At 42.1% G+C, this 12,837-nt stretch overlaps 2 protein-coding genes and 1 long non-coding RNA gene across 4 annotated transcripts in view; all 3 read left to right on the top strand.

The window, feature by feature from the left end:
- The window catches only part of LOC124255656 (hemicentin-2-like), a 58,827-nt gene extending 51,283 nt beyond the window's left edge, over window positions 1–7,544 (top strand). Inside the window, exons 8-15 of the mRNA XM_046689550.1 lie at window positions 3,853–4,149; window positions 4,299–4,595; window positions 5,359–5,514; window positions 5,815–5,830; window positions 6,006–6,058; window positions 6,199–6,291; window positions 6,435–6,545; window positions 6,729–7,544. Coding sequence (XP_046545506.1) covers window positions 3,853–4,149; window positions 4,299–4,595; window positions 5,359–5,514; window positions 5,815–5,830; window positions 6,006–6,058; window positions 6,199–6,291; window positions 6,435–6,545; window positions 6,729–6,742 — 1,037 coding nt within the window. The 3' untranslated portion in view covers window positions 6,743–7,544. The remainder of the gene's footprint in view (window positions 1–3,852; window positions 4,150–4,298; window positions 4,596–5,358; window positions 5,515–5,814; window positions 5,831–6,005; window positions 6,059–6,198; window positions 6,292–6,434; window positions 6,546–6,728) is intronic.
- Window positions 1–12,837, top strand: part of LOC124255657 (hemicentin-1-like) — a 54,412-nt gene that overhangs the window by 37,393 nt on the left and 4,182 nt on the right. The window lies entirely within an intron of this gene.
- On the top strand, window positions 9,562–12,808 carry LOC124255662. Its single transcript, XR_006892722.1, has 3 exons — window positions 9,562–10,802; window positions 11,552–11,876; window positions 12,327–12,808. It is a non-coding gene; the product is annotated as an uncharacterized LOC124255662 (long non-coding RNA).

Here is a 12,837-nt window from a genome sequence, read left to right as displayed (position 1 = left end):
AGTCTGTTCCACTTTTCTTCCTGTCTGACAGATGGATCCTATAATGTGACCCTACAACCCTCCACATCGCCATATAGCTGGAATATTGCTGAGTGTTTTTAAACAACAAACAGGCACCCTCCACTACACCATGGTTAGGAGAGTGTACCAAGTATCCTGTGTCCCCCCGCCTGTGTGTACATACATTGGTTTAATCTGTTTCACTGTTCTTCCTTTCTGACAGATGGCCCCTATGCTGTGACCCTACAACCCTCCACTCTGTCCTACACCAGGAGGGAAGGTCAAGAGAGTGTACCAAGTATCCTGTGTTCAGCCACCTGTGTGTACATACATTGGTTTAATCTGTTTCACTGTTCTTCCTTTCTGACAGATGGCCCCTATGCTGTGGTACTACAACCCTCCACTCTGTCCTACACCAGGAGGGACGGTCAAGAGAGTGTACCAAATATCCTGTGTTCAGCCACCTGTGTGTACATACATTGGTTTAATCTGTTTCACTGTTCTTCCTTTCTGACAGATGGCCCCTATGCTGTGGTACTACAACCTTCCACTCTGTCTTACACCAGGAGGGAAGGTCAAGAGAGTGTACCAAGTATCCTGTGTTCAGCCATCTGCAAACCTGCATGTACATTCAAGTGGTTCAAGAATCGGACACTCCACAGTGATGGAGCTACACTGACTCTCCCGGTGGCTGACAGGTCACAGACAGGAACCTACAAGTGTCAGGCTTCCAATACACACGGGACTGATGACAGCTCAAGTGTCTCAGTGGATGTTACATGTGAGTATTGTCTACTGGACACATGTATGTTTTCAGAAACAGCCTTAGGAGAACTCAATTATCAGGAACCCAATTGTTAGGTGTTGATTCCAAAGTTGTAACTATAAGTTAAAAAAGGGCAGCATATCATAAAAGCAGGAATTAAGGAATTCAGGACAGTGTTGATAATTTTCAACTCGCTACAACAGTAGACAAGCTTTTAAAATAGGTCTTGTCTGAGCATCCAAGGTGAAAAGTGATTTTCAAAGAACTCCTGGTCTTCGTGTAATGTGAGATGAGATAAAAGCACATTTTATGCTCAACCAGTTTTCTTAACTGTTCTAAAGTCTCTGGGGCAGACAACACTGTTAGTTCTGGAAGGTCTGGGAATTTCAATTACAGTCTTGTCTCCTTTTTAAGTTCGAATGGTATTTTAAATGTACGCCACATGTGACAATTATACTGAACGCTCATACATTGAGTCTTTCATCAACATCTGTTATTAAAAACCAGTTCTCAGTTTGTTTCAATAGCATTATTCACATGATGTATGGTGGCCATTACTTTGAGTGTGTCTATATTGTCAACACATGTTTTTCAATTTGTTAGATAAGTGGATGCTAACAAGTGTAGAATAACATCAGATTACCAACTGTTGCTCTACACAGTTGTTGAGTGATGCGTGTAAAAAATAACTATATGTCTATGGTTGTAAATATGATCACGTAACGTGATACCTTTCAAAGATTGTGCCTGTGCCTTGAAACCCTATTCCTCCCTACTTCCGGAAAACATTCCTCCCAACAAAGTTTGTAAAAGACATTAATACATTAAAAGGAAATTGGGGCTGCAAATATACTGAACATCAGTGAAAACGCACCACCTGTAAATTTTGAAATATGGTAATAGGATTGTTTTGAGATTGAAAATGAACGTTGGAAATGTTGTTAATAACACAAAAGACAATAAATAATTATGTACAGTAAAGAACGGATTGCCCGAACACATCATGGAACACATCACATGACAACAACAACATTCATGCACAACATACACGAAAAGCACAAATTGCATGCATAAAACATGCTGATTAGGGGTATAAATGACCGTCGGCAAAAAACCGTTCTCATTTAAGCTGTACCTCGGCAAGTAAAGTTTATTTTGCAATGCCAAGATTGTCACCAGAGGAACGAGAACGGGCGTTGGGCATGTTGCAGGTTGGCACATCAAGCAGGATTATTGCCAGACGATTTGGTTGCCATCATTCCACCATCATAAGACTTGCCAACAGGTACCAACAAACAGGAACCACCAGGGACCGCCAACGTCCTGGCCAGGCACGTGTTACCATCCCTCGCCAAGATCGAGACATTGTTCGGCGCCATATTCGGGATCGTACGTTGCCGTTTCCCAGAACCGCCAACGCTGTCCAAGCCCGACGTGGTTTGATCAGTGCTTCCACCGTCCGACGCCGTCTCCATGCGGCAGGATTACGGTGTCGACGCCCTTATGTTGGACCCATCCTGACTGATAAACATCGCCGTGAATGCCGACGATGGGCTGAACAGCATCGTTTGTGGTTGTACGACGTTGGCATGGTGTTGTGTTCTCTGACGAGTCACGTTTTCACTTGCGAAATGCTGACGGGCGTCTACGGGTATGGCGTCGAAGGGGAGAACGTTGCCATCACGACTGTGTTGTACCCCTTCGGTGAGGTGGAGAAAGCATTATGGTGTGGGGAGTGATCAGTTATCATCACAAAACCGCTCTGGTAGTTTGTCGTGGCAGAGTGAATGCCCTTTACTACCGTGACACCATTCTTCAGAACAACGTCGTTCCCTTCTTTAACCAACATCAGGATCTGCAAACATTCCAGCAGGAAAATGCTTGAGCGAACACTGCACGTTTTGCAACAGTTTCTGGCAAACAACAACATTCCTCTACTTCCATGGCCTGCATTGTCACCAGATTTGTCTCCCACTGGACACATGTGGGATTACATCGGCCAACGCCTCTCACGTCGCCCACAGATCAACAACCTTGGGGAACTTGAGAAAGCCTTGCAACAAGAGTGGAATGCATTGCCTCAAAACATTATTCAGAGACTTATCAGTTCAATAGGAGACGTTGCTGCTAACGGTGATCATACATCTTTCTTTCATGGTCAGCTGAATTAAAACTTCACTGTTTTGCTGGATTGGTTCTTGTTTCTTTTCTTTACCAATCATTGGACTACAAAAGTATGTAAAATTAACACCGATTGCTCATTTATGTTCTTGGAAATCCAAACTAATACAGGTGATGCGTTTTAAATGATGTTCAGTATATTTAGGCTTCACAACTTGCTGTCATCCCATACCATTTTCATCACTTCAGTCTTCAAGTTGATAGAAGGACATTCGGATAATAGACACACCACACCCGGGATTCCCAAATCATACATGCCTGTTGAATCAAATATGACCACAAAGTACTGTGTAGACTTCTTGGTCATCTTTCAGATCCTGCAAGCATAAGTATGATGACTGGCAACTCCCGCAGTGGGTCAGTGGCTGTCGATGAATCTGATACAGTGACCTTCAGATGTCACTTGGATAATGCTGGCAAACCAAAGTCAGCCATCAGGTTACTAAATGGAACTGAGGAGTTGACAAGGGCAGATAACTCCCTGACAGCATCATATAGACTGGAGTCTGCAGCCTGTAGACAAAGAGGGGAACTACACATGTACTGCAAACAACAACATCGGGGCACCTGTTACCCAGACGGTGGAGTTGCTGGTCAAATGTGAGTTATTTCCGTCTACAGTACTACTGCAACTACTGTGTAGTTGTAGTAGTAGTAGTAGTAGTAGTAGTAGTAGGAGGAGTAGTAGTAGTAGTAGCAATAGTAGCAGCAGTATTAGCATTAGTTGTAGTTGTGAACAAAACAAAAACGGAGTAATAGTATCAATACACTTATAATAATTCTTATTATACATATATTCTATATATGAACAATATTTGTATATTTGGAGTGTGGCTTTGACTGCTGGAAGTGACACTTACAGCTTCTTATCTTCCTTTAAGTCATTAAGTAATGATTTCCGGAAGGTTCTCCCCGACTTGCTGAGACAGTAGCCCCGCAACTCAAGTACGCCTCTGGACTGGGTGGTGACGTGACTGTGTCTGTGTCAGTCCTGGCCTACCCCCTTCCTACATTCACCTGGAGTAGATCCATCAGCACCAGCCAGGACCTCACTGGTTCCTCAAGCCCTGTCTCAGATATCTCAGTCACTGCAAGACTACATCTTACTAACCTCCAACAGCAGGACTTCGGGGACTACAGTCTTACAGTGGACAATGGTGTGGGCGAGTCAGTGACATACACAGTCAGCATAACGCCTGCAGGTGAGTTGCCGATATCCTATTGATGGATAACTATCTCCAAATGTCGTTTGCGAATTTTACGTTCACGTTAATTCCACAAATATTTAACTTAGCAGTGCAACATTCTAAGATGAAACGATGACAAACAGTTCCTGATTATTTGTTGCAAGGACCACCGCAGACACCTTCGCAGTTTAGAGATCTGGATAATGCAACAACGTCGTCAATATGGTTGTCGTGGCTGCCTGGGGTCAATGGTGGACGCCCTCAGACGTTTCTCATTGAGTATCTTCAGTTTGCTACAAGAACGTGGATTATGTACAGTTCTTATGGCGACACAGGCGATATGATGGTGTTAGAAGTGACTGGGCTTACACCAGGAGAGATTTACATATTCCGACTACAAGCTAGAAATGACTATGGGAATTCTGACACATATGTCTTCGTAGAAACTACGACTGCAGGGGGTAAGTGCCACCTAACGTGAATCACTCAAAATATCTCATGGAAAACTCGCTAGCTGCAAATGATGAAAACGTATGGATCCCGTCCAAGAACAACTTCCTATTTCATATTTAGATAAATGGAATCCGGCCCGGTGTTGGCAAGGCTTTAAGTGTTAAATGTAATGACTGAACAAATATAATTATCAAATATAATATAAGTATATGGAACATTTTTGTGTGTACATATTTACTACCGCATCACTTATCCTGTGGTAAATATGCCCTTGGAACTTAACGAAAATTACAAAGAATATTTTCGCTAATATCTGATGAAGTTATTACATGTTCTTTGCATTCAAAGTAAACATTTATGTCTGGTTTTAGTTGGCGAGTGTGAGCATGATTGTCACTGGTATAAAGCGGACACCAAACCAAAATGCGAGCTTTATACGTTGTACTATATTATAACCCACGACATGCAAGGGCAACAAGCAACAAGATTTGTACGAGGCAGCGCAAAACTGGACACAAATACATTTCACTTGGTGGCAGCGACGTACGATTAGCAGGAAAAGTCGACTAACTGGTTCTGGAGGTTTGACTCGCTGATTTGATTGATGCCTGTTGTCATGTCCACATTTAGCAAATCGATGGTCATGAAGTCAGTCCTTGTCTGGTTGAATATTTACAGCCCGAGGTCATGTCACTAGAATATTGCACAGGGCTCAATTGAACCACAAATGCACACCATTCGCAGTCAGGTTTTATGCTGTTTTGATTATAGATCCACCAGACCAGCAAAACCTCGACTCTTCATGTATCAGTACAGGGGTATTAGCAGGAGCTACAGTAGGAACCTTTCTTCTTACCCTGCTCATCGGAGGAACTGTTCTAATGGTGCTGTACAGAAAGGGGTACATCTTCGGTAATATCCCAAAAGGTACATAGTCAATTTCCTGTTGCTATATGATTGAGGACACTTTACATGAGGTAGGTCTTCTCCCAAACGTATGATACATGGCATTGTCTGCAATATGTGAATCATTGGTTGTCAAGATTTTGCATGATGGCAAAGAGAGGAGGGTTTGTTCTGCCAATGTTTGTAATGTATCTATGGTTATGTATATCTACAGTAATTCACAGTAACTTATATCATTCTCTCTTCCTGTCATGTTTACCACTAATGTGAAATGTTTATGTTTGTGTTTCACATGTCATTTGTGCTTTTATTGTTTTCCAGGAGCCTCACGTAAAAGGTAATCTAAATGCTCAAGTTCTATGAAACAAAGCATCTATCAGCTAAAACTACGGAATAAGGTCGTACTTACACTATAAAGTAAATTTAAGTTATATTTTACATTCTGAGACGAATCACCCAATTCCTTTTATTTTGTTGTCCAATTCCTGCAAACTTACCTGTTGATTTTGTAGCTTCCGCCAACCTGAACCTGTGGAAATGGACAACAGAGGATATTCATCTCTAGGTATGTACAGGTCACTGATTATTGTATGTTTCCCTCTAGTTGATATAACACTCATATACTGGTTATTGCTTGTTTCCTTGCTGTTTGTATTACCATCTTCTCTGGATCTGGTGGCATTAAACCATCACATTGCGTTTCAGATCAGATCACTGTTCCTGCACACTATTCAAATGTGGAGGAGGAATCAGAAAAACAACAGTACACCCAGTTGAAGATTTATGAGAACACAAAAGGTAGAGTCATTTGCTCAATATTGTTGAGTCTCATGTTTTCACGTAGATGTATTGTCAGCTTGTGGGAGAGACAGTACAAGGAAATGACTTGCAATTTGCAACTTGTATTTGGTGATGAAGTATGTAATGAATTCTATTTTCAGCGGATGCTGCAGCAGATACAAGTACCTATGAAGGCGTGACAGAGACTCCTCCTGTGACCTATGAGTCCATCAGGGCATCGCCATACCAGAACACTGGGGCACATCCTCAAGGTAACCAAACCATGAAACACTCCTGATAATTGAGGTCATCGTCATGGATCAACTGTGTCCTTGAATCTTTCAACAGCAACGGAGGATTTCTCGTCTGTACGAGCTTAATACGTTTGTATTATGTGATATATCAGTTGATGTGATATTTGTAGGTTTGATTACATTAAGTTATCTACTTTTCAGGTGCTGGCAAATGACAAGGCCATGCGGTGCCCGCTCCTTATCAAGACAGTACGCCCTTGTTACTGTCGTTTTATTTACACTACTTCACAAGTTCCATGACACATGCGCATTTGCTTAAAGAAATTCAAATCATGTTGGTTTTGTGGGCGGTAGAATATTTATTAGTGACTTTATCGCAAAGCAAAAAGCAACATATTTACACAATGAATATACAAATCCATTTGGTGATTACGTGGAAATATGTACATAAACAGAGACAGAACAGTATAACTCCGATCTACCAAGTATGTCATAATATAGTATGGTAGCAGTATAGGGGAAACGGTCATGAATTAGTGAGGTGTCAGTAGGGCTGGAAGAACCGATCTCCAGTCATGCAATAGGCACGAGGATAATTGTGCACTACAGAATTAACATCTGGGTGTGTAGTGACTCGAACGAAAAAGAAATACCTCATCGTGCTAGGGTCGTTAATGCCTACTCAGAGCAGGAGACCCTTGTCCCACGGAGTGGCCATTCCGGTCATCAGACATCAGCTCTCCTCAACACATGTGGAATACTCTGCAGGTCACCCTCTAACAATGTCCTGGCCATCCGACGATTTTACAAGAACTCCTCAAACTTCTCACTGACGTGTGGAACAATCATCCTTCTTGACACCTATTGGGAGGCCAAAGACGGTGATGATAGGCTGTGGGAGTATATATTTTTCAGTTTGTGTCAAAACCGTTTACTTATAAAGGTGATATGACTCATAATTGTTTATATGTTCTTTGTTTTTGTTGAACATACAAAAACATGTCCTTGTATCATTAACCTATCTCACGAAGGTTTGTCTTTTGCTGTTCGACAGATGCACAGAATGTGATACCCGTGAAGATCCGGGTTAGAATAATGAACTTCAGTAACCCATGCTTGTCGTAAGAGGCGACTAACAGGATCGGGTGGTCAGGCTCGCTGACTTGGTTGACACATGTCATCGGTTCCCAATTGCGCAGATCGATGCTCATGCTGTTGATCACTGGATTGTCTGGTCCAGACTCGATTATATACAGACTGCCGCCATATAGTTGAATATTGCTGAGTGCGGCGTAAAACTAAACTCACTCACTCACAGAATATGAATGGCTGAATCTGTGAATCTCAACAAACTTTGAGTAGTATAATATATGCAAGTGACTTCAGCTGAATTAGTTTGAATAGATAGTGTGTGTTAATTCCAACAGTTGTACAACTGCCACAAAGCAAAACTTGATTTCACGGACGGACATCGGTTTAACCATTTTTTTTCTTCAGAGTTGGACGGGGCTCCGACCGGTACGACAAACGGTTATGCAAACCTGTCCAGTTTTCGGAGAATCTTCGACACTATACTTAGCATAACACTGACATCATCCTAGACACCTAGGGGAATCGAGGAAAAGTCAATACGTTGAAGTAGTAAATTAGTTACCGCTAAAGGGTAAATAACAATCCAAGAACATTAAACATTTCTATCTTTAAGCCTTAAGTATGCCAATAGGCGGTCCTTTCAATCGGAATCAGCGTTTACTGTAGGGTGTATATTACCAGACAACAACCAGGAAAACTCAGCCTGTGAAACAACCCGCGTAAACAACACAACCGGAAGTTAATCATGGCTAACAACTTGGTGTATATTTTTCTTATACAAACAGCTACTGACAGTTATCAGAATAAAACAAATATATTAACTTTGTAAACACCTGCCGGAAAGGAAATGGTGAGCTCAGGGTGGGCGTACACACAAGATAATGATATAACTGGCTTTGATTGTGTCCAAAACAGGATTCCGTACATGTCATTGTGTAAAATGAAAGAAGGATGAGGTTACAGTGATCATTGTGTTACCTGAAGTCACTTGCTGATGATGTGACACACCTCGACTCGTACTTACTGTGGTGTGAAATGGTCTTACGCACGTCCACCAGAATATTGCAGACTGGCAGCATATTGGCTGAAGTGAATTACCCGAAGTTGTTTGTGACATAATCCAGATTTATCGAAGTACTGACGACATGCTGCAGCCACGTCATGGTGGTTACATATCTGTGAACGACGAGGAGCTGTTTATCTCTTCTAGTGTGAATACTGGATATAAATCGTTTACCTCGATTGTGTACGGATGGGAGCTGTTATTGCCACCAATATAAGTATTGCATGTATATCATATATGCTGAGTGAACATCAAGTATAGGTGAGTTGAGTTGAGTTGGGCTTTACGTCACATCGGCATTATTCCAGCCATAAAGTGACGAGAACAAGTCTGCATTAATATACATTGTAAGTACAAAGTGGTTTCGTTTCAAAGACATACATTCATTACGTTGTCATTTTAGAACAGAGAATGTCATAGCATTAAATTGAAAAGCAGGTAAATTCGTTAGTGACATTACACAGTTACATTTTATGATATAGATCAACTTCCCTCAGGTAGTTCAGTATCAGATGAGCGCTCACGCTGGAGAACAGATCTTTCAGAATAGGGCTGGGAGGTTATATTACGTGTTTGCCAATATAGATATTGAATATATACCGTCTATCGCTAGTGTATCGCAGACATATTGATTAGACCTGTCAATACTGAGACCAAGTAATATTCGTTTTGGTTTCATCGTGTTTAAATAGACCCGTGAAAATCCGGGGTAGAATAGGTCTTCAGCAACCCATGCTTGCCACAAAAGGCGACTATGCTTGTCGTAAGAGGCGACTAACGGGATCGGGTGATCAGGCTCGCTGACTTGGTTGACACATGTCATCGGTTTCCAATTGCGCGGATCGATGCTCATGCTGTTGATCACTGAATTGTGTCGTCAGGACTCGATTATTTACAGACCGCCGCCATATAGCTGGAATATTGCTGAGTGTGGCGTAAAACTAAACTCACTCACTCACTCTCGTGTCTAAATAAACGGTAATGTTCATGGTTCTGTGTGTTTCTCTGCCGACTGCAGGTTACACAGAACGACCAAATGCAGTCTTCATGGTGTGTGGCCAGAGAAGGTCGGAGCTAAGGAGTCCGACTGCAGGATACTAAGTGATGTTTCATTGTGTAACCTGTGTCATTTGTTAGCATGTATTAGGTTTGTCCACATGTAGTGTAACTTCAAACACCCAACAGTGTTTGTAAATTGTGATCAAATCAAAATTATTCTATTGGTCTCGAATATTCACGTCATTATTATATCGTTTCTTTAACATGTATTTACATGTTTTGTGTGTATTATATTGTCCCAGGGTATGTTTATAGAACAGAAACCAAGGATTTCACATATATAATGATAAAAAGACTGAACTCCATGGATTTGACACTTTTGTTGTTTGCTATATGCAAATGCATATGTATGTGTTTCATTTATTCATTGTCATGTTGTGATATGTTGTGAAACTCGAGAAATCCCCCTCTACTGCTTCAACATTGGAGACTGGTATATTGAAGAGTTCTACAAGTTTGTTTAGAGACTAGTATTAGAAACTAGTTCAAGTCACACATTAAATCTGCAGGTATTCTGTATGAATATACACCGACTCTTGGTAATTACATCAATGGGTATATAGCGTCTACACAGCCACATATTAAAACACATATACTGACACTCAGACAAATAGCAAGTGCACATATATACTGTCGCCCAACACTGTATGTGACGCACGACCTAGTTGATTTGAGCGACATGTACCCTGCAGTGAATATCCAGGTGTTTTCAATGTCATGTCTACACAGACACATTGTACAATCAACAAAGCTACACTGTCGCCCAACACTATATGTGACTCACGACCTAGTTGATTTGAGCGACATGTACCCTGTAGTGAATATCCAGGTGTTTTCAATGCCATGTCTACACAGGCACAATCATAAAATCGATAAAACTACACTGTCGCCCAACTCCACAGCCTGCTAAATGTATGTGTGACACTCGACCTACTTCTCTGAATACCCGTCTGAATGACACACATCAAGCTATACACAAACCACCAACATGTCCATGCTGTCTCTCCGTCTTATCTTCACAGTTGGGACGCTACTGGTGGACATTCCTCACAATCAACGTGGTATGTACACGTATCTTACCTACATGTTTTAGTTGTCAATACATTAGAGGCAACGCAACGAGTCTCACACCTCGGGTCCCACACATACAGTCACATACAATAAAAGATTGTACGTATATGTCAACGGGTAGGACAGGCAGACAGCTACATACCTGCAGCGTTGATAATACACAAAGTGGCCTAAACAGAGAGTGTAAAGGTTAGGAACATAAAGCAAAATCGATCAAATAATCAATTTCCTTAGCCTGTCAGACATACCGATGAAATATTTAGCTTTGCCAACTTCCGAATGAGTTAAACACTTGCTTCCTAAGATTTAGGATAACAAGAATACTGTTTTAAGTATATTGGTGTGTTAGGTTAAGTGGCATGACAGAATATATGCACAGCTTGGACATTTACCTTGGTGAAACCTATGGACACAGGTGTGGTGCTGACAAGCCAAGAAACATAATGTGGTGAACTGGTATTTGAACCCACGGGAATACGTTTCCAGCACGCCTAAAGGGACGCAACTCCGCAAAGTGAATTGTGGATGACTGGGACACATGTTCCTTCCCATCGTGAAACAATATGACACAAGAGGTGACCTCAGTGACAACAACAGTGCTGAATAAGTCGGATAAGTGGTTTACCGGAGAGAGGAGACTTTGTCTTTAATAGTCATGTGTTGTTATTCTGATTCTGAAGTCGTTTACTTCCGTACAGAGTATGTCCATGCAGTTGAACATCGTTCTGTGAACTTTCAGTTTCTGCCCAGAACTATCAGCTGACGTCATCATGTGGAGGTTCTGTACAGGCAGGAGGAAGCTGTACCCTGATGTGTTACACAGGAGAAGCTTCACATACAACTATACTGTGGCAGAATGGAAGTTTATTATACAGAGTAAACCAGGGTAGCTGCAGCTCCACCTCCCTCCCGCTTCCAGCTGACTACACCACCTCCTGCCCCAGCTCCACCCAACTACACCCTCACCATCAACAACGTCGTGTACGGCAGGGATAGACTCAGCTGGAGGTGTGACTTTCAGTTTGGAGGCAGACCGAGTAACCAAATACAGATAGATGTTCTTGGTACGTTTGTCATGCTGACGTTTGGTAAAAGTGCCGTGTATGTGAGGTGGATGTCACATCACCTGTGGTTTCAAACCTCAACCCTCAATTGCTCAAACCTGTAGTTTCGTACTTTAGCTGTGCTATTATTGTAACTGCCTCTGACCAACGTTACCATCTCCAGAACTACTGCATCTATCGCCTGTGTTTCCGAAAGACTGCCGTCCTACACAGATACACTGTACTTTATAAAGCTATTTCGTTCTGTTTCTCTGACCAGTGTTACCATAACTGAACCTCCTGTATCTGTCATCTGTGTCTCCAACCCACCATCCTCATACACAGAGACACCATACTTCATAAAGCTATTCGGTTCTGTTTTCTGACAACTAATACATCTATCGCCTGTGTCTGTCACCCACCACCTTTCTACACGGTGACAGCTTACTTCATAAAGCTGTGTTATTTCAGTTCCTCTGAACAGTGTTAGCCTTACTAGAACTACTACGTCTATTACCTGCGTCGCAGTCTCCAATCCACCGCCGTCCATGACGCTGTACAGAGACCAACCAGAGTGTCCACCAGCCCAGCAGCAGTAGAGGGATACACTGGCTGGACAGACACCATCAACTACCAGCTGACAGGCAACAGGAGGTACTCCCTGTACTACTGCCAGGCATCAAACACAGAGACGAGAGTGAATTCATCATATTCCTTTCCTGACAGTAAGTAATGTGGATGTCTGTTTAGATAACAGTTTGATTTCCAACAGTAGGAACTCTCTGTACTACTGCCAGGCTTCCAACACTCAGTCTACAGTCAACTCTACTTATTCCTTCCCTGACAGTAAGCACATGTATTGATATATCCTGAACTGCCATGCATGCTGTTGAGATACTTTTTGTATCCCTACGATATTGACATGTCGGGTATGACCGGTATTTACGATATTCCCTTTCTATCCAGCTGCTGTTAATAGTGT

Source organism: Haliotis rubra, unplaced genomic scaffold, assembly GCF_003918875.1.
Source record: "Haliotis rubra isolate DU_JTF1 unplaced genomic scaffold, ASM391887v1 Scf605, whole genome shotgun sequence".
NCBI lineage: Eukaryota > Metazoa > Mollusca > Gastropoda > Lepetellida > Haliotidae > Haliotis > Haliotis rubra.
Note: the sequence above shows the minus strand (reverse complement) of the source record. Positions and strands in the feature narration are given on the sequence as shown.